This window comes from Fundulus heteroclitus, chromosome 4, assembly GCF_011125445.2.
Source record: "Fundulus heteroclitus isolate FHET01 chromosome 4, MU-UCD_Fhet_4.1, whole genome shotgun sequence".
Taxonomy (NCBI): Eukaryota; Metazoa; Chordata; class Actinopteri; order Cyprinodontiformes; family Fundulidae; genus Fundulus; species Fundulus heteroclitus.
Genome location: NC_046364.1, coordinates 37,414,935 through 37,438,284, shown reverse-complemented (window position 1 = coordinate 37,438,284; position 23,350 = coordinate 37,414,935). Strand labels below are relative to the sequence as shown.

Below are 23,350 nucleotides of genomic sequence, written 5' to 3'. Positions count from 1 at the left end.
TCCTTTCCTTTCAAATATGCCTGTTTGTTTAAACAGCTTTGATTACACTTTCAAGTATATTCAACTCTGTTTGTGTTCTAATAACAGTCACAGTTTTCCTGCAGTATTCCCTCATATGCTGCAGGTTCACCACCAACTTTTAATCACTTTATTTAATTCTCTTTTCTTTGGTGTCTTAGTTAGTATCTAAGATATGCTGCTAAGACTTTAGTGAGATTAGATGGTGTTTAAAGGAACTCGTGGGATGCCTTCGGCCTCCCATTGCGTCCCAACTCTCTCGCTGCACTGTGTGCTTCACTAATCATTTCCCTTTACACTTTTTCTTCCTAGTGTCCAGGTCTCAACTCTTCGATCTGCCCTTCAACCCCACTGACCCCATTTCTCACTATGGGTGCTACCATAAATGCTCACCCCACCTCACTTTTTCCTGAAAGTGAGTAAATCTTAAAATTGTGAGGATTCCTTTAACTCCTTCCCTTACCAACTCCCTCTCTGTCCCAGCCCAGCAGGCCCTATCCAAACGTTCAAGGACAAATCTGAATATCCCTTTTCACCGTTTAAGTGTTAAAAGCCTGGCGGTGCCGGGGTGTTATCTTAACGCGCCTTGCCGTGCCATCATCAGAGCGCGTGATGAAAATGGCTGTGATGATGCTAAAAGAAGAAAAAAAAGGAGGGGGAGAAAAAGTAATAATCAAATATGTTTTTCAAGGGCACAGTGACCATTTGCTGGAGGGAAATTATCCCAGTAGTTAAGCTAGCTCACTCAGAGACTGGCTGCATAGAGAGAATATATGCATCTGTGTGTAGAAGTAAATCTGCATAGAGTTCTTATTTAAACTTGCACCGTACATTCAACAACGTTTTTATACAAGCATCTGTGATCACATGTCTAAATGTATCTGCAGTTTAGATGGATCTCCTCAGGTCCTTTACTTGGTTTTGCCTGTAGGTTTCATCAGTTTCTCAGTGTGTAAATATCTGTGTGTATGTTAATCATTGCCAAAAGCCTCTCATCATTGATGGGAAGCAAATGTCCAACACTAGTGCATTCCAAACAGCTGCGTCTGGCTGCTTTAGAAGATAAAGTACTCCCTTAACTCAGGAAGACATTTCTCTCTCTGTTAATGTATTTATGATGATGACTTTTCTATTAGGTTTACTTTAATGACTGGGAAGCATTAAAGCACAGGCTCTCAAAGGCACATAGAGGAGTACAGTCAGTTCACATTGTAATTGTATTTATCATATTCTTAGTGTTGCTGTAACACATAGTAGATCAGTTAAGTTATCATGAACCTGTGTCGATTTTTGTCACTTGGATGTCAATAATGTTTTAAACGTAGAAAAGTATACTTCTGTTATCTTTACAAAAATCTATTTTTACATCAGCATTAGGGATGCTGCACCTTACAAGTTTTTTCATTACATGTATTGACTTTTTAATTATTATTTATAGGTATTTATAAATCATAACTTTTTTCCTCCTAAGATATAATTTTTTAAACAGGAAAGGTTTTTTGTATATCACAAAATATAATTTTAACAAAGTTTTACATTTTAACATATTAATCATTCATATAAAGTGCCAGTTCCAGGATGTTTGAGTTTAGATAATGACAACATTTACACAATTAAATTAAGTAAAAGTAATTTGGGTTCTTCTTTACAAAGTCTTAATAGTAACACACACAGGCAGAACCCAGAACCCAGCAGACAACCCGTTGAACATGTGGGGTGGACAATCAAGAATATTTATTGTCACTAGGTGTTACCATAATAAAACATTTTTGGATGAGACATTGGCTCAGAATAACACACAGAGACCAGACTTTTTATCCCATGAACTCAGTTGATTGCACTGACCAATAACACTCCCTGAGAAGCATAAAGGTTGTAAATAGTAGTATCTAAAAAGACTCATGTTCAAGTGAAAAGAGAAATAGCAGTCCCGTTACAAAAGATATCAATTACTGTGCAGTTGCATGAGTGTCTCAAATGAATGCTCCATCTTTTGATACGCTCATTCACACAGCAAAATATTGTGCAATAAATGTAAATCTTCAACTCATAGAACTGTGCAATTGGATGTCCAACAGACATTCCCTTAGAAACTGAAGTGAATAGACATTAGAATCTGAGAGACATATTCTTGATCCCAATGACATCATGGGATCAAGAATATGTGGAACCAGTTGTATGTTTGTAACATGTAACCAACTATGACTTGGCTGGTGGTTTATTGGTTTTCAGCATGGGGTGATAGCCCTAATAGTTTTGGAAAAGAAGCTGTTTTTAAGTCTATTAGTGTTTGTTTTACTGTTTTACCTGATAGAAGTGGGACCCTATGAATTGCCCGGGATGGTGGAATCTGTAGCTATATGTCTGGCCCTTTTCTGGACTCTTGCAGCATAAACCGTGTCTAGGTCCTGTAGACGGCATCCCACAATCCCCTGTGCTTACCTCAACACCGGTGCTAATTCCTTACTTTCCTGTGTCATGCAGCTCCCATACCACACTGTCACGCTGAGACACAAAATCCTTTCCAAAGTAGTGCCGTAAAAGTTTATGAGCAGCTGAGTAGAAAGTTAAGTCTATTTCAGTTTCCTAAGAAAGAAGAGCTGTTGTTGGGCCTTCTTCACCAGCTGGGAGGTGTTCACAGTCCAGGAGAGGTCAGAGGAGATATTAATGCCCAGCAACTTTATGCTGCAAAGTAGACAAAGCAAAGCATACAAAGTGGTAGACAGGTCACCTAGTACAACCTGCAGACTGCATGATAGATTTAGTAAGTTAAGTAACACGAGTTTGCAAAATGCCTGCAAAAAAAAGAACAAACTATATCGAGATTTTATAAAGCATAGATCCTTGGACGTTGAGAATAAATATAAGAAATATAAGAATAAATTGACTGCTATTCTGCGCATAGCCAAACAGGATTACTTTAATAAATTATTAGATAGAAATAAGAAAAACATCAAAGGGATTTGGAATGTATTAAATAATATTATCAAGCAAAACAGAGGAAAAAATAGTTTTCCACAGTTTTTTATAAATAATGATGACAATTTTGAGGACATTAATGACATTGTCCATAATTTCAATACATTTTTTGTGAGTGTGGGACCAACTCTGGCAGAAAAAATCCATGATCCTACAACAACTGGAGCTCTGAACGAAACATTAATTAGCAGAAATCCGTATTCAATGTTTCTCACTGCAGTGGGAGAACAGGAAATTATAGATGTTGTCAATAAATGTAAAAACAAAAGGTCAACTGACTGTGATGGCATTGATATGTCAATTATTAAGAGGGTAATTGATGAAATCATTGAGCCTCTGACTTACATATGTAATTTGTCATTTCAATCAGGTAAATTTCCTGAAAACATGAAAATTGCCAAAGTTATTCCACTTTATAAATCTGGGGACAGACACCATTTTACAAATTATAGGCCTGTTTCTCTACTTCCACAGTTTTCTAAAATTTTGGAGAAATTGTTTGTGAGTAGATTAGATTCATTTATTAATAAACATAAACTGCTTTCTGAAAGTCAATATGGATTCCGATCACAAAGATCTACAGCAATGGCAGTCATTGAATTGATAGAGGAAGTCACCAGCGCCTTAGATAATAAGAAATCTGCAGTCGGTGTATTTATTGATCTCAAAAAAGCTTTTGACACAATAAATCATGAAATATTAATTAATAAATTGGAGCGCTATGGCATCCGGGGAGTAGCCCTGCATTGGATGAAAAGTTATTTAAGTAACAGGCAACAATTTGTGCAAATGGGTGACTGCCAGTCATCGTGCTCGGACATTGTTTGTGGTGTCCCCCAGGGGTCAGTATTGGGGCCAAAATTGTTTATTCTATATATAAATGACATCTGCAAAGTTTCGAAAATACTTAAGTTTTTCTAAATTATGCTGCTCTTTATATTCTGTATTGCTCACTTATCTTACCTTACTTGAGTTACTGTGTGGACATATGGGGTAACACCTACAAAACCTCACTGCGGCCATTATGCACGTTACAAAAAAGGGCCATCAGAATGATTCACAAGGCAGGATTCCATGACCATACTAACACACTATTTATAAAGTCCTGCCTCCTCAAACTCCCCGATCTGGTAGAATTTCAAACAGCTCAGCTGATGTACAAAGCTAGAAATAAACAACTACCAGATAATATTCAAAAGCTGTTCACTGATAGAGAGGGGGGATATGACTTCAGGGAAAATCTTAACTTCAGAATTTTGAGGGTTCGAACCACCATGAAGAGAAAGTGCCTTTCAGTCTGTGGTGTAAAGGTCTGGAATAAACTCCAGAAAGAGCTGAAGCAATGTCCATCCATGAGCCTGTTTAAAAAAAGGCTTAAACTGATGTTTTTCAACAGGTATTGTAATGAGGAGAGATGAATTATATATCTGAGCACTGTGTATGTGTGTGTATGTTGTGTGCATTTATGTGTATGTATGTAGATGCATATATTCATATGTGTATATGCATATATTCATATATTTTTATTTTATATTTATTTTTATTATTATGTGGTACTTTCTGAAATTGATTTATTTAATATTTGTTAAATGTGTGTTAAATTTGTTAAATTGTCTGAAATAAATTCATTCATTCATTCAACTTTTGTTACTTAAGTTACTTTTTTTTAAGGCAATATAAAAAGACAAAATTTTAAAGGTTATGCGTCGACCAGAAATATTGATTTTGCCAGATTTTTATAATGACAGTTTTTAATCTGAATTTCTACCATTTTAGTAATATCCAAAAATATATAATATTTCACTTTACAATCCCACAAGAAGGGAAATTTGCTCCGCATTTAACCCATAAGGGAGAAGTGGGCTGCTGTCACGATTTGTTTGCTGATGAACTCAGAACACACAGGACTAAAAATGAGTTTTTATTGAAAGGATGGTGGATGGGGTAACCAGAGAGGAAGAACTGCAGAGGGTCGGGGTGCAGATGATGGCAGGAGCTGACGGCCCAGAGAGAGAATTCATGGAGCCAGAGACAGGCAGCAGTGTCCACAGCTTCTCAGAGGCAAAGCAGCAGTGTCTACAGCTTCTCAGAGACAGAGCAGCTCTATGGAGACACCAAGCCAAGTTCAGAGCTTCTCAGAGACAGCTGGCAGGACTAACATTTTACGAAAAAATAGAAGGCATGGTTTCGAAGGCACACAGATGACTGGCATGGAGAGGGTGACGAATGATGACGGACCAGCGAGGAAATGAGAAGAGAGGGAGGTTTAAATAGGGTAACTAACAGGTGGAAAGAGTCTGGCTGATTGATTAGTAAATAGCTAACAGGTGCGACTGACTGCAGAGGGAGTGAAGTAAAGGTTGAGTGAAACAGGATAATAAAACTGAAAACTAACAATAAATAAAGTCCAAAACATAACTAAAAACCCAAACAAGGAAGAAAAATTAAAACTAAAGGAAAACTGAAGCCAAAGCAAAACTCAGCCATGACAGCTGCCACACTGAGTGGTGCCTGAGGAGCAACCTGGGGCTAAGGGTGTTGCTCAGGGACACATGTTTGCTGTCTCAGGGTTCGAACTGGGTTCTTTCAGCCTTCTTAGGACACAAGTGAGCTGCTCTAACCACGAGGCCACCACTCCTCCCAAAAGATAACTACCTCAATAAAATATTAATGAGAGCTGACCACCAATTAAATCAAGAGTCAAGTTTATTATCTGTCAACCAATATTTGTTGACTACTTAAGTAAGACAAAAGAAAAATGTGCATTTATGCAACTAAATTAAAGTAACACTAATTCTAACTTCCACACTACAGAATAAAGACATAATACCCTTTGGGACCAAGCAAAAACTAATATTTGTTGATTAAAAATGTATGCATTTCCAAGAGCTTATCTGCTTCTCCAAATGAAAGGGGTTTTAGGACCTGATACTGACTCCAATGCATAATTTTAACTCCATAGAAAAAGACCATTTTGAAAATCCTGCCGCTTGCTGTTGGCCTCTCAACAGCCTTCTTGGCCACGTTTTTCAAAGATTACCATCTTTATTGTCCATGATATATAAATAATGCTGTTGAACTTTGTGCACCTCTCTTCTTACTGATATAGTTGTACAATGAAATAATGTTCATCCCTTGTAACCTCTGTAAACTCTAGCTTTACCTAAAGGGTGTAAATGATCCAATGTCAGGAAATCCTACCAGGACATACATACATAGCAGTTTCAGTAGGGAGGCCCAGACGTCCCTCTCCCCAGCTACTTGGGCCAGCTCCTCTGGGGGAATCCCAAGGCGTTTCCAGGCCAGCCGAGAAACATAGTCCCTCCAGCGTGTCCTGGGTCTTCCCCTGGGTCTCCTCCCGGTGGGACGTGCCCAGAACACCTCACCAAGGAGGCAACCTAACCAGATGCCCGAGCCACCTCAACTGGCTCCTCTCGACGTGGAGGAGCAGCGGCTCTACTCTGAGTCCTCCCCGGATGACTGAGCTCCTCACCCTATCTCTAAGGGAGAGCCCAGACACACTATGGAGAAAACTCATTTCGGTCGCTTGTATCCGGGATCTCGTTCTTTCGGTCACGACCCAAAGCTCATGACCATAGATGAGGGTAAGAACGTAGATCGACCGGTAAATCGAGAGCTTCGCCTTTTGGCTCAGCTCTCTCATCACATTACATTACAGCGCTTCACAGCAGACGCAGCACCCTGTCGATCTCCCGCTCCATCTTCCCGTGATTCATGAACAAGACCCCAAGATACTTAAACTCCTCCTCTAGGGGTAGCGCATCCTCACCAACCCGGAGAAGGCACTCTACCCTTTTCCAGCTCAAGACCATGGTCTCAGATCTGGAGGCACTGATCTTTATCCGCTTCACACTCGGCTGCGAACCGCTCTAGTGAGAGCTGTAGATCACGCCCTGATGAAGCCAATAGGACCACGTCATCCGCGAATAGCAGAGACGCAATCCTAAGGCCACCAAAACGGATCCCCTCAACACCTTGGCTGCGCCTAGAAATTCTGTCCATAAAAGTTATGAACAGAAACGGTGACAAAGGACAACCTTGGCGGAGTCCAACTCTCACTGGAAACGAACCCGACTTAAAGCTAGCAATGCAGACCAAGCTCTGACACCGGTCATACAGAGACCTGACAGCCCTTAGTACTCCATACTCCCAGAGTACCCCCCACAGGACCCTTCAAGAGACATGGTCGAATGCCTTCTCCAGATCCACAAAGCAGATGACGATTGGTTGGGCAAACTCCCACGCACCCTCCAGGATCCTGTTGAGGGTATAGAGCTGATCTACCAGGACAGCTGAACTTTATTTTAGGCTAATGTGTGTCACTATATATATATATATATATATATATATATATATATATATATATATATATATATATATATATATATAGATATATATATATATAGATAGATAGATAGATAGATATATATATATATATATATATATATATATATATATATATATATATATATATATATATATATATATATATATTTATAAAGTGTGGAAAGAATTTATCAGTGTTTTACGTGGCAAAACCCTGTTCGCATACCTTTGAGACCCACTGTGTACCATGTACACACTTTCATGTGCTGTCCCACACAAGTCCAGCTGGTAATGTTGCTGTAATAAAAATGTTAAAAAAACACAAAGACAATAGGACAACTGCTCTTCTGGGACAAACGTGTGTATCTTCTTTTATTATGCGAGTGTGATTGCTGCTTCATCATCCATATGTGTGTCTTCACAGGGGAACACCGTGCATTATGTGAGCAAGTCAATCCTCTGTGATTTCATCTCTTGACATGACATGTAGTCATGACTCGGTGGAGCACAGACTGCATGCATGTGTACACACACTTTTCCCGAGCAGTGTACACACAGACAAAATTAATTTTCAAGTGAATAGAATTAATGAGAACAACACTTTTGGTGTCTTTTCTTGTTAAAGTCTTTCAAAAAAATTGTTAATCAACACATGTCTGTAAAAAAAAGCAGGAGGTCTGTTGTTATGCCTAAATAAAATGCTGTGAATGCGTGTACTTGCTGTGCACTTGGTTCCACACCCCTTGTAATATATTCAGGTAGTTAAAAGTGTTTGGTTTGTTCAAAGTTGTGGAGGGGCTTTGGTCTCCTAGAGAGCTCGGATTTACTAATCCACAACACACATTTTTATCTTTAGTTCATTGGCGGGTCTAAATATTGACTTATCATTAAGTGGAATGACTGAAACCCTAATAATAATTCACATTGTCTAAGCACCTTGTGTTGACGCTGCGCTCCTGATGTTATTAACGAATGTATGCAAATCCTGCGTAAATCTGAAGATTAGGGCTGAAGCTTTCAGTGATGCAAAAGAGAAAACAAGAGGTGTGTATTAAAATGTTGTCAACCCCATAGACAGTCACTAGAAGAACACAGCTTATAGAGTAGTGGAGAAAGTGTGTGTGTGTGTGTGTGTGTGTGTGTGTGTGTGTGTGTGTGTGTGTGTGTGTGTGTGTGTGTGTGTGTGTGTGTGTGTGTGTGTGTGTGTGTGTGTGTGTGTGTGTGTGTGTGTGTGTTACAGAATGTTAACACAAATGTTCAGGCATGTCAGATAACGTTCACAAAGACAGGGATTGGATTTCTGCTGAATGGATGATAATGCAATAATAACGAAAGCTGCAATACTGTAAACAAACAGACTGCATTGTAAAGTTGCAAAGCGACAGAAAGAAAATTCCATTTTGACACAAACCTGGATAAAATAAAGATTGAGACAGGAGAACACCATCAAGATGTTGCGAAGAGAGGAAGTTGCAAAAGAAGCCAGCGGTAAAAATGTACAGTACAGAAAAAAATTTCAAACTGAAGTGAGAGCTTTTATCTTCAAAATGGTTAACTAGGCTGCTGCAAATTAAAAATGTTATGAGAAAGGATGGCGATAGAGACCACGTCAAAGAAAAGACACCATAAAAATGACTAGAGATGAGAATTAAGTAAAGAGAACGGGTAATGAAGAAACAGTAAAGCATGGAAACCTTTAAGCCTTCAAAAAATGTGACAATGAAGAGTAGGGCTCTGGGTTTGGTTTGCTAGAGGATACACATGAATACCATTGGCTTGGTGCAGTTTAAATTGAAAGCTGATAGTTGTTTTAAGCTTTTTGTTTAAATAGAACAAAGGAGTAGGGGTAAGGATGGTGAGAGTACGAGGATCAGTAAAGGGAAGCTATTTTGGAAAAGTGTTGAGCTGTTTATTTGCACGTCATTGAAGCTGAAGTAAGGCGCAGTGGGAATTGGCCACCAAGACCCCGCTCCGCTCCGCAACATCTGCCGCTGCTAAGTGAGTTAGTAGCCGTCAGGCTGCCTATATGTCACACAATCACGTACACATGCGTATTCCTGTCGTTTGGAGCCTGTGATGGATGTGTTGAGGATATAATGCTCTGCAACAACGAGTATAAAATATGTGTCATCCTCAACTTTTGGCCTTAAAGTGAAGTGATTGCTTAAATTAACAACATTTAATGTGCTTTAAGTGTGAATGCTGATTGGTGCATGAAACAATAAGTTATCACTTTATAACTAGCCGCAGACCCATTAAAGGGCAGTGACACAGAGCTACGACTTAGAGTTTAATGTCTGTTGTTAGATAAAATAATCAATGCAAGCGAGTGTAGATGATGCCACAGGGAGGAATATTATCAGTTAAATACATTTCCTTCACAACTTTTAAGCATATCAATATTTTCTTTTTGTAACCAGCTACACATATACATTGTTCTGTAAACACAGACATATCTAATTTACTGTAAAACACTTTTATTGTAAACTCTCACAATGAGACTTTTTTTTCCATTCTGTCATCATTGCAGCACATTTTTAGTATAACGCTTCTACCCTCGTTTGTACTTCTAATGTACCATCACAGCAGGGAGCTGCTGACTCAATAACACATTATATTCTAACCTTAATTGAATGCACCACCAAAGCCTGGAAGCAGTGGTGGATTTAAGGATCGCCAAAGTGGGCCGCCACCCAGGGTGGCATCTTGCAGAGCACAGCATGGATTATTTACACAAAATAATTCATGATGGTGACATTTGGCTTTCTTTTTCCCATTTTAATAAAGCAACATTAGTCATATCTTGTCACTCTGCAGGTCAAATATTCTCTCAGTGTAATTACAGATTATGCAAAGACTTATCCCAGACTTATCAATCAGGATGTTACAAAAGAGAATGTGTTTTAATTGGTTTGAGTGTCATGTCTTATGATTTTAGATTTTTGGTCTAATCTTAAACGAAGATGATGAAAAAATATATTTTGATTGAAAGAAGCTGCCAGCTTGATTTAGCTTGATTATTATTAGATTGACAAATTAAAAATGATTTCAGGCACAACATCTTCCATTTGTTTTATATAAATGACCTTACACAGCTTCAGAAATATCTAACCACGTCTTCATAGGAAACTTTACGGCAGACATGTGGACTTAAATGAGGTAGAACCCATTAAATAGTTAGACACTGAATTGTATGGATTTCAGAGAGAAAATCAAAAATGGGTGTAGATGATGGTTTCCTTGTTCATTGGTGGATTTGTCTGTTGCTGTCACCATGATTCAATTTCCTGTATTCCTCATACCATTATGGTAGCTTTTCTAATTGTTAAATTATTTTGAATTTCATATTAATTCTCCGTACCCCTGCCACTATCATCTCTGCAACAACACTACATGACCACATTATGTTGTTGATCCTCTGCGTTCTATTTTTTACCCTCTACTCTTCATCTGATCTATTCAGGAACAGTATTTAGGCTGAGCTTAATATTTTTTTCTTATCATTCTCATATCCATCCACCTATCCTATTCTCTCTTTCTCTCTTTGCAACCCTGCATATCTCTGTTCCTCTGGTATATTTACGTCTCAGTAGCAATATTCAGGCTCCACTGTTGAAAAAGTGTAAAGGAAGAGGAAGTGTGTTTGTCTGAGAGCTGCCATCTCTGACAGTGATAGGTGATGTCTGTCTGCCACTGCATCACCTTCAGCAGCAAGGTGACATTTAGAATACATGCTATTCCTCTATTTGTCTGTATATGTTTTGCAGCTGAATATCAAATTTAAAGGATGTTTTCCCCCAACATTCTCTAGATATTCCCTTTCCAGATTCAAGTAACTTGAGTTGTTATGTAGGGCTGACATAGGGAAACTGCAGAAGCGGCTGCAGGTTTAAGGTAAAGATCATTGGTGGGTTTGGAAGTGGGAGAAATGTTAGAAGCTTTTAACATTTGATTCCCATATACATGTAGTGGTGTGAAAAAGTGTGTGCCCCCTTTCTGATTTATTATTTTTTGCATGTTTGTCACACTTAAGTGTTTCAGAGCTTCAAACTAATTTAAATATCAATCAAAGACAACAAAAGTAAACACAAAATGGACTTATTAAATTAAGTTTGCTGTTGTTAAGTGATAAAAGAATGCAAACCAACATGGCCTTGTGTGAAAAAGTGATTGTCCACTAAACCTAATACCAGTTTTTCACACAAGGCCGTGTAAGTTTGGATTTTTTTCCCTTGACAATAATATCAGAATAGCATTTGCATCCTTTAACTAGTTTACAAAGGATCAAAAGGAACCCTTTGTAAAACTCTATCAGTCAAGAGAAGAACAGAAACAATTCCACAGTATTACATACAATATAATATATTAGTGGGGGACACAAATGTGTTAACAAGAGCTACATTTCATTACTACGTAGGTTCGATGTGTATAAATGTAGAACCTTGTTTCAACTTTAACACAACCCTTGTTCCAAGGGCTGTTTTTCCCTACCAGCTGTAGAGCACTTATAGCATGCATTTACTTGTAGGAATGAGTAATTATACTGTGTATGGTCATTGTGGGGAAAAAAGTTATTGTGATGAGACTTCTGATTTATCCAGACAACAGTAAACTTTAAAGGATGACTTTTGCATACCTCCGAAACATATGGTGTGATTAGAATTGTTACTTTTCCTTATTGGTCATCTTTCATCTTTATTTCCTAATCTTGGTTTCATAACCAAGATCGGCTGCTTTTAAGTCTGGGGCCCTGCGGGCGTACGGAGAAGCTGGAGAAGAGAATCAGAGAGGCAAAATGCAAGTATTAGCAGCACATAGAATAACACTTTTCTAAAATAAAATAACACAAAGAGCATGTGGCAGGGTATCAAATCTCTGAATGGATACAAAGACGTTTTAAGTGACACCAGCACAACAGACAGGACCCTCAAGTACACTGTGGACCACCTCTTATCTCGCTTCAATGGAAAAGGCACAGTGATCCACACTAAACCAGCAAAGACAGAGGAGGAGGAGCTGATACAGCTGAACCAACACCAGGTCAGATCCAGCCCACAGGGTCAGCGTAAAGAAGGCTGTTGGTCTGGATGGCATCAGAGGAGGAATACTGAGAAACTTTACATCCAAGCTAACAGCATATTTACCACTATTTTTCAACCTGTCCCTGTTTCACTTCATTGTTCTTGCATGACTGAACTATCCTACAATAATTCCAGTACAGAATAAGAGCACAGTTAACTGTCTGAAGGACTATCACCCAGTTCCTCTCACCCCATTCCTCACCAAATGTCCTAAAAGACTCACACCTTAAAATGCTCTTCCTGCTGACCACCACCAAAATCTGTTTGAATACTGAGAAAAGAAGTCAACTGAGGATGCAGTAATAACAGCCCTCCACACAGCCCTGACCAACCTGGAGAAGAACAACGCCTACGTCAGGATGCTGTTTGTGGACTTCAGTTCTGCCTTTAACATAATCCCATAAACTGGTTAATAAACTGAGCAGCGTAAGCCTGGGCAGTTGACTATGCAGGTGGATTCTGGATTTTCCCAAGGACAGAATACTGACCATTCGGATGAGTAAGCACACATCAACAACCTTCATCCTAAATATAGGGATACCGCAGGGGTGTGTCCTCAGCCCCGTTCTCTATTTGATATCAGTCATAACTGCTCCCCAATTCACTCCACCAACACCAAAGTCAAGTTTGCAAACGACCACACACACTTTTCTTTTGATACACAGCAAGGACGTTAAGAGATTTGACAACCGCAAGTTCCTGGGTGTCCACATATATGCCAACCTCATCTGGAACACACATATCTAATGTGAGGTGAAGAAAGCCCAAAAAATACTTTATTTCCTCAAGAAGTAAAAATATGTTCACCTCCTTTATTAGTAGCTTATGAACTGCAGGTCTAAATGATACAGCAGCTGTGATCTGATAATGCATTCCACTGAACTCCCCACCCGCTGCAGGTTCTTCCTGTTTGTCTCAGAGCACCTGGAGAACCACACAGTGCAGTAATCCACCAGGAGGCAGTGCTTTACTGACCTGTAGTTCATAAGCTACTAATAAAGGAGGTGAACACATTTTTACTTCTTGAGGAAATAAAGGAAAGGAAAGCCAGTGTCTGTACTCACCCTGTTCAAATTTAGTTTTCTCCATTCCCGTTTCGAAAAAAGTTCAGGAATTTTAAAACAAAAAAAAAAAGAAAACTTTTCTCAACAGCGGTCAAATTAATCACCCAGTCACTAAAGGACACCTTATGGCCAGAATCCACTAATTGTCATGATTGCTGCTAACCTCTGTTTTGTTTATAATTTTATGTATTATTATTTGTGTGTGTGTGTGTGTGTGTGTGTGTGTGCGATATTCGCACGAGAAAAACGGTCGCACCTCCAAACGTCACTTTACAGTATTTTTGGGGGGATGTGCATTGCTTGTTGACCTCCAATCATTGTGTGTTTTTTATGCATCCAATGAGTTCAGTTTTGGTTTCCTCTGACTAGAGAAAACCAAAACCTTTAACACATACTTACTGAAAGTATTTAGGCAATGTCATGACTTTCCATGCCAATATCTTTATGAAAACATTTTATTATAATATATGGTTCATTTTCTTTGCATTTATGTGCTGGATGGATTGTAAACAGCATCCGGTGATAATTTCATGTCAATAGCCCCATTAGAAAATATATTTACTTTTGAAAATTGGTGATTTGTTAAATGCTTATTCTCTCCCATGTGTTTTTGTTTTTAAACAGAAGTGCCATATGACCTGACAAAATAAGGTAAAGAATGATGCACTACAACAGGCACTACATCAAGCTTATGTCTTGTCTTTAGGTTTTGTCTGCTGCGGAAAAGAGTATATAAACTCTTCAACATCTCTTTGCTGTGTGAACAACAACGGATCTCCCACAATTCACCCTTCTGGCAATGCCACAGTGACGCTGCAATGCTGTGGGTCAAAGGTCATACATCTGGATGAAGAATGCTGCAATGGAGTTGGCTTTGACCCCCAAAGACACGTTTGTGCCGATCGAGCCACGGCTGGACTGCTGATACCGGTGTGTTTCAAGTTGTCAAATCCTTTTCAAAGTGGAATCAGTTTTTGTTGTCACCATTTACCCAATTCTCCACAGATACCTTACAATGACAGACTGTTTTGTTTGAAACTTGCTTGCTTTGCCTATGAGAACCTCTGACTTTAATTGAAGACCATGTCTCCATCAGCTAAGTGGACATCAGGATAGATAGAGTTTGTTTTAGCGTCCTTTTTGTCACATCAGGAGTCGGAGAATGTGCTATCCACCATTTATCACCTGGGGTCATGTGGTGTTTGTGTATTCCTAAGTCAGCATGAGATGGTTCACGCAAGCACCCATACACACACATACACAAAGAGTGGGAGCACTCATTAGCTCTAATGATGTCATTAAGGTCCACGTAAAGCACACACACATATGCATAAGTGCATGTTATAGATGTGCAGGCTTTTGTTCAAGAGAAAAATCTGCTCAAAGCTACAAAAAAATGTATACATGAAAATACTAAAGATACTGTCTGTATTTTTCCTGATGCTAATGAATCTTCTGTACTCTATTTTCTTGGTCTCCGTTCTGTGACCAGCACCAGTGTTTTCAGGGTGCCGTGTGTCCTGTGGCGGCTGCAGCTACCGCTTACTGTGGCTCCTGTGACCTTGATCCATCTCTGACTGCCTGCACTTGGGTCCTGACTGCACACCCACACCCCGACACACAATCTGCAACACAACTGCCATTCATCAGCGGCTCCCTGGAACCCCTCACCACTGTCCTTTCAGGACATAGAAACAGAAGTAAAAACAATAACAAAATAGTTGACAGAAACAGTCACACAAAATCTGAGAAAACAGAAACAGGAGGAAATCTTTGCCAGACACATGAAGAGGTGGTGTACAGCGGTGATGCCAATGTTTACACATATACAGGTAAATAAATACATTTTTGTATTAGTACTCTTGTTGCTTTTGAAAGTACAGAGACCATGTCATTCCACTTGAACATATTTGCATTTTGTCACAATTACAAACTTTATTTTTTGGGGATTTTTTTGTGACAGACCAATACAAAGTACTATAGTGAATAGTAGTGCAATGGAAGGAAAAAAAAAAAAAAAAAAAAAAAAAATATATATATATATATATATATATATATATATATATATATATATATATATATATTTATATATATATAAAAATATATAGTTTAACAAATGATTTGCAAATATAATTTTGAAAAGTATGGCGCAGATATGTATTCCACTGCCCTGAGTCAATACTTTCTAGGACCACCATTCATTGCAGTACAGCTACAACGTTATATTAAACTTTGACCCATTTGTCTTAGCAAAATAACACGATTGGATCGAGGGATTCTGTGGACTTCACTTTTTAATTCTTGCCGCAGATTCTCAGTTGGATTTATGTCTTCAGTACCACTAGGACATTCTGACTTTTTTTTTATCTTTTATCTTACTTATCCATTGTAGGTATGTCTGTTTGTTTAAGGTTGTCTAGAAAGGTACATTTCTTACATCCCTTTCCATTTATAACTGAAGGATTGTCCCATGTTTAGCTCCATCTATGGCCCTGTCAACTCTGACTACTTTTCCTTTCTCTGCTGAAGAAAACCATCTCCTCACCATGATGATGCCCTCACTAAATTTCACTCTGGGGCAGTGAGTTGTGTTGATGTTTTGCTTCACAAAGTTTTGGTCCTATCTGACCAGAGTACCTTCTTCCAACTGTTGTGGACGTCTTCACTTGTCTCCTGAAGACATTTCAATACACAACAGAAAGGCTTCTTCAGACTAGTTTTGGATGAGAGATGAAAAGTCTTTAAGAAACATAGAAAGAAGTCCACTTGCTTTCTGCTCGAAGCACTTAGTGTAGGGGCTGCTGGCTGCAGCTCCTCTTGCATGTATGTCTGCATCCAGCTGCAGCTCTCCAAAAAACACATGGCTATCTTTGTAGGTAATATGTGAGGGAAGAAGAGATGGCAGCATAGATCACAAGTCATTAAAATTATGCCGCTCAAAAGCGGCATAATCTTCAAAAGTTTGAAATTTACAGAGTAGGATAACAGTGTAGGATAACAGTGTAGGATAACAACAAAACTATAGTTTTATCTGCACGCTATAGACTGGAACCACAGAGAAATATGTTACAAGCTGAACATAAGACATGACATTCTATACATTAAGACTGAAATAAGGAACATTGGGGAAAACATATGTAGAAAAGACTATCACAACTAGAATATAACATGTATGAAGTGCACAAGTTTTAAACAATTTTGTACAGATTAAAATTGAGAAAATGTTATATTTATATGTAAGGTAATATTATTTGTAAATAAGAAAAACTAATAAGATAAGATAAGATAGGCTTTATTGATGTCACATTGGAGAAATTCACTTGTCACATAGGCTCAGTAGTCAATAATCAGAAGAAGGTGCCAAAAGCAGGAATACAGAATAGATAAATGAAGAGAACAGAATTGAGTTAAATTATGACCCTGTAAACGTCTATGTTTCAGTGTGTCTGTTGCTAAAATCACCTGGCTTTACAGAGAGATCATTACCCCTGCAGAATCAAACACATACCATTAAACACTTAAAACAGCTGTTGCAGTAAAAGGTAGTCAGCGGTACTGGCTCACCCTCTCCGTGATGTAAACCTGTGTGTAGTTAAAGTAAGATGGGCATTTAGATGCTGTTTCAAAATTATCCAGTGTTTATTAGCCCAAAGGGAGTAAATTCATGTCTGGTTGTGTTTTTTTGCGTCTTTATTTTTGGTCCATCCACACATTTTTCATTTGGGTCGTTAATGTTTTTTTGCTAAGTATTAAAGGGGGTCAAGAGGGTTTATTGTATGCTTTGTCCTATAGCTATAATTTCACATATTCACCGGTGTTTTAATTCTGTTAGTTACAGTTTAAGAGTATCTCTGTAGGTCTATGTATGTGCTATGATGACTTGGTGTGTGTGGCATGGGGCGGTTAGGATAAGAGTTTCAATGCGATGCTGTGACACCATCTGGGCAGAGGCACATAAAGCTGTCGCCACCCACCATACACCAGATGTTTCTCATGCGCACACAGACACACTTACACACAAAGTATTATAATATACAAAGATCAAACCCTGGCAGCTTTGTATTTACCGAGAGTCATAAAAACGTACTACTTGGTCAACACAATCTATATTCATAAAAGATCATAAACAAAGTACTGTGATTTTTCTTTGGGCAAACATGTTTGATGTTTATTTACATCTGTGTGTTTAGCAACTTAAGGTATGACAGCAGTAAAGACAAGAGCCCCAGACTGGCCATTTAAACAGCCATTTACAGCAGCAGTCCCTTTACACTCCTAAAGTCAATGTCCATGTATATGTGCAAGTGTGTTTGTACGTATATATGTTCCTGTAGAGTAACACCTCATCACCAGAAGGGTTGTAACAATCTGAGTGTCAGGGGACTGCCATCTTGGCTTCTTGTTTACAACTTTGCACCAGTGGTAGTGCATATTTCTGGGATTTCTTGTAGCTTACAGCATGATAGTAAAAAAGCTTGAAAGATGAATCTTTAATTTATGCTTTGGACAAAAAATTTCCGTTGTGTGTTGTTGACGCTTCATATGTGATAAGACCAGGAAGAGGTGGAAAATCCACCAAAATATTTTCCATTTACTGCACGTGATCTTCCAGATGTGTGTGTGTGTGGATGGATGGATGGATGGATGGATGGATGGATGGAGGGAGCGATGGATGGAGGGAGCGATGGATGGATGGATGGATGGATGGATGGATGGATGGATGGATGGATGGATGGATGGATGGATGGATGGATGGATGGATGGATGGATGGATGGATGGATGGAGGGAGCGATGGATGGAGGGAGCAATGGATGGAGGGAGCGATGGATGGATGGACCTTTTTTTGATGTGTGTATTTTTCTTGCTCTATTGTATTTTGAAGCATTTATAATGACAAAATGTATCAAAACGTAGTAAAAAACAAAACATCGGATACTAATAACAAACAAAAGTTTATTGTAATAAGAGACTTAGATTGTTATTTCTTTAGACTTTGTGTTATGATGATTCTTCTTTTTGAAACATTCTGGCCTGCATCTAGTTTTGTTCAACCCCATCCAGACCTGGCATTAACAGGCGTAGTGACTAATGCAGATGCAAGCGGACATCTGTAGGCTTAGCTGTTCACACGTGGTATTAAAATTCAGCCTGAATGATCAGACATCTCCTTTATCTGCTTTACATTTACATGAGCTGTTATGATGTTGTTGGCTGACAAAAACACCTACAGCAGGTCAGTTTATATTTGCGTGAAACCGCCAGAGTTCAGTCTCCCGCAGTATATTATTTTTCAATCACTTACACAGTTCAGATTTGCCTATGTTGAATTATTTCAACTGTAAAACCTGTGATATGCTTGACTATATACATCATCACACTTGATATGAGAGGGGTAATGAAGCACAAATTATTTTTGACCTTACAGAATAAACCTCCACTCCAGTAAAACAGGTGATAGCTTGCTGGCAGCTGTCACCTGTTTTTACACAACTTTCTTGCACACATAGCCTAATCATAAATGTGTAAACTGATAACGCTGGAATACTTGTACACTATTTTGAACACCACAGATAAAGCTCAATTAGTGAATAAAACAAACTTTACACCACAGATTAAACTCCTCATTCATAAACCTTACTGTGCACATATTGAAGAATTGTTCTCACTTGCAATTGCATTGATGGGAGATGTGGGCCCAGCCCAGTAATAGAAAGCAAAGGCCTTTTTTTGTCTATTAAGTGAAAATAAAAGATGGATTTACAAGGGTTTTTTATCTGTGAATTAATTGGTTAGAGGGGTGCACGTTTTGCATGATTCAGAAAGCCCATTCTAATGTGTTTCTTTAAGTCCAATTCTGTTTTTAAAGTTTTGAGAACCTGGAGTTCTATATAAATTAAACTAATTATAAAAAAAAGGCAAAAATAGGTCAAAATCAAGATTCCTTCTGCATCTGCTGTGTGTGTGGTGGAGGAAAGGAAACCTGCAATCAGACACAAAAGTAGGTTCAAGTTGATCCTGGACTTGATGACTGTGTTAATATCTGCATGTGTTTATTCCCCATTGCTTCAGAAATTAAATGTGCAGAAATAAGGCCTATAAAGGACGCAAAGCTGCAGTCAAATGTGGACGAGATTGCACTGCTTTGTGCAGACTGAAAAGGTCTCATGCCACTTCTGAAAGTAACAAGCCATCCTCAATCTCTTTTGAGCATGTTCAAGTCACTATCCTAGCAAGTTCAAACCATTTATGAGAGCTGTTAGTGGCAGGTCTGAATGGATCTTTGAGGTCAACATGCCAAATATAACTTGCATTTTTTTAGGGAAAAAATATTTATTTGCTTGTATGCATTCTTCTCTTCCTTGTTTGGATTTAGATACTGATCTTGAGCCCTTTACAAAGTATGAGTATCGAGTGAGGGGCTGGAACAGCTTCGGCCCGGGCTCCAGTGATGTTACGACAGTGACGACCAGTGAAGACAAACCTTGGGGAGTGGCCCCACCCCGCTGGAGTCGCCTAGACGAACGAGATGACATCATCCAGCTGCAATGGCAAGCTCCTGCTAGACCTAACGGTTAGTATACGTGTTTACATGATTAACAAATGTTGTTCTCAGAAAAGTTATGCAGCCTTTTAAAAAGCTCTGCAGCTGTTGCTGAATCTAGTTACAACTATATGTGAGTGCACTCAAATCTTGAAAATACCTCTTTTCATTTTATTAGGCATCATAACCCATTATCTCGTGCTGCGAGATGGACAGGAACGTTACCGTGGAGATGAAAAAACATTTACTGATGTCAGAGGGATCAGGCCTTTTCAGGAGTTCATCTATCAATTAAGGGCCTGTAACCAGGCTGGCTGTACTGATAGCACTAAGGTAAGGTAAAAGTATTCAGTAAATGTTTTAAAACTATAATATATGCAGCATGCATAGAGCTTCAGAAAACCTACCTCCCTTGCACCTGTTTATTTCTAACCAAAATTAAACAAAACCCTGCTTGAATTTGGACTAATGGGTGTCAAATCCCCATCCCTGAGACAAGATGTGTAGTGTAAATGTTATAGTAATTTGGTCATTAATGTTTCAGTACTAAGATGTTTTAATTGCATATATTGCAATAAACTTACAGCTTTACATAATGAGAATGTGTTAGAAAAAACAGTTTTTTTACGTGTTCTTAAGGCTTGAAATTTCCAGTTATCAAAAGAACAAAATGTAAGATATTAAGAAGGACGTGTTATGCAGCAACAGTAAATCTTTGATTTTTATTGCAAAAACCATTACTGGTTACATAAAAACATAAATATGTCCTGTATTTATGTGGTTTCATTCTCCTTACTAGCTGATTTTAAAAAATTACCCAGCATTTACGCATTTCATGGCAATATTTCAGTACATGGTTATCTATCTTGAAACACGTAGGCTTACACTTATTTATGACTGCACTTAATGAATTATAAATGTTTAAATTTTGCTTCTTTCCTTTTGAGCAAATTTCAAAGCTTGTCTTTTTGAAGTCAGCATTTTATATGATAATTTCATGTTATGTTTTCCAACCTACATTGAAGCAAAATATTGAATTGGGAAACTGTTTACATCAAAGCTCAGTAGCATCCCGTAATTATGATTTAGGCATCCGTTTGCCTCACCTGTGATGTCATGAAAGTACAAAGAAAAAGATGTTTCCACTTGAAAACCAGTGTGTTCTGCAGAAACAAATTATTATAGGATTATTTTTGCTCTGCTTCTCAATGCAGGACTCTGGATTTGCTGAGTCTTGCTGATGTTTGTGATAGTGGACAAAATGCATCCAGAACTCTCCCTTGCTATCTCTCTGGCTGTAGCTGAGCTAATATCACCTCAACAATTACTGTCATTACTTAGCAGCAATGAAAGCTAGTGCTGAAAAGCGTCTTTAACAATTCTGGGGAGCTTGTTTATTAGTAAAGAGGAATCCTGGAGTTAATGAAGTTGTATTTATGGGAATATTTTTAACCTGTTAATTTGTGTTGGATTAGTTATTGTAGAAAATAGATTCAGCTTCTCAGCCACCTTCATTTTCTATTTTAAATGGTAAATGGCTTGTACTTGTATAGCGCTTTAACTAGTCTTGACGACCTCCAAAGAGCTTCACACTACAGTTTAGTCATTCACCCATTCACACACACATACACTGGTGCCACCGGGCCCTCTGACCACCACCAACTTTCTCTGAAAACTACCATTTTAGTGGTAGTTTTCAGAGAACTTTTCAGAAAACTTAGTGGTAGTTTGGACAAAACTATTTTAGATCAGTGACTCCCAAGGATTTACTAGTTTTATCTCTATTTCTTTGAATGTTAGTGTTGAAGTTTGTTACTTGATTTTTATCTGGAGAATTAAATTAATTTTATTTTCATTATAATATTCAGCATTTCCACTACTAAATTGAAGTGTTGTACAATTTTTGACAGTAATTGTCTATCAGGTCAGTATTTGTTCTTCTGAGGCTCTTGCTCTATGCAGTAATTGATTTATCACCATAAAAACTGTGATTATTTTTTTAATACACCTTATCACTTGTCATCATCATGATACGTAGCACAAAATGTTGTGATTAAAATTAAAAGCCTATGTTGTCTATCCCAGCTGTACAGCACAATCCAGGTTTAGCATGCCTTAAAAGGGAAGCATTTGTTTTAATTAACAAATTTGTAGATGATTGAATCGTAAAGCATAATACCACTTTCACACATGATAGCTGTGAGGTCTTTGAGCAAGACAGCCAGACTCTAACTATTCTGATTTCTATTCTCAATTTTTTATCCAATGTATGCTTGGAGTCGTCTTAATCTTGGAATCCAAGATTCCTCTGTGTTAAAATTCATAGTTTTTGATCTGGTTGAATACTTTATAAGTGTGTGCATTCACATACTCGCATACCTCCAACTCAGTCTCTGCCATCCATTTTTTCATCTCAGTCTATCTCACAAACACAAACATATGGTCACACCACACTCGAACACTCTCCCTGCAGTGGATGGAGGAGGAGTGAGTTGAATTAGTTTGTACAACAGTGAAAATTGGCCAAACAGTCCCAATTATGGGATAACTTGAACTAACCTAATACACCATTGCAATTACCTGGCATCAGCTCCTTCTCACAAACACACACACACTCACAGGTGCCGGCATACAAACAGACACTCACATGCACACACCTACTGTGACAACAGAAGGTGCTGATCTAATACGGTTGGTCACTTAGAGCGCGAGGAAGAGCGATTGGTTCTTCTGTGTCTCACAATCCTTTTGCCCTGTTCTCTCTGCCATTTGTCTCCTGTCCTTCGTCTGATCTAAGAGTCACAGTTCCCAGTTTCTCTTAACACTTATCTCCTTACTTTAACCTCTTTCATCTTCAACACCATTACGCTATCTAAGCAGCTGCTTTGCTTTTACGACTGCCATCTAGTCGGTTTTATCTGCGTTTTACAGTCCTATTGTGTTAGAGTATCCATACTTTCTCTACACAAACATTTTCTAATTATCTGTACTCTTTGATGAGATGCAGCTGATTCATGCGTTTGAAATTTTAACCGGACTGACTAGTTTTGATCAAATAAAGATCTACCTTGAACTTTAGACCACTATTATTTTCAATGATGTGAAACTCATATATGCAGTTAAAATCAGATATTTACTGTTGAGCACAAAATCCTTAATTTAGATTCTAAATGTTTGTTTCTGAGAAAAAGAAAGTGACAGACATGTGTCCCATTTTAAAACAGTCTAAAAGTGTAAAGTCCTAGGAATCACCCTTTCCGCGGCAGACAGTGTTGTTAAGAATATTGAGGGGAGGCAGTGTGTGGGGTGTCCTCCAAAG

The 23,350-nt window shown here is 38.4% G+C and overlaps 1 protein-coding gene across 1 annotated transcript in view; it reads left to right on the top strand.

The window, feature by feature from the left end:
• Positions 1–23,350, top strand: part of ush2a (Usher syndrome 2A (autosomal recessive, mild)) — a 292,843-nt gene that overhangs the window by 206,805 nt on the left and 62,688 nt on the right. Inside the window, exons 63-66 of the mRNA XM_036135732.1 lie at positions 14,196–14,419; positions 14,982–15,321; positions 19,864–20,061; positions 20,210–20,364. Coding sequence (XP_035991625.1) covers positions 14,196–14,419; positions 14,982–15,321; positions 19,864–20,061; positions 20,210–20,364 — 917 coding nt within the window. The remainder of the gene's footprint in view (positions 1–14,195; positions 14,420–14,981; positions 15,322–19,863; positions 20,062–20,209; positions 20,365–23,350) is intronic.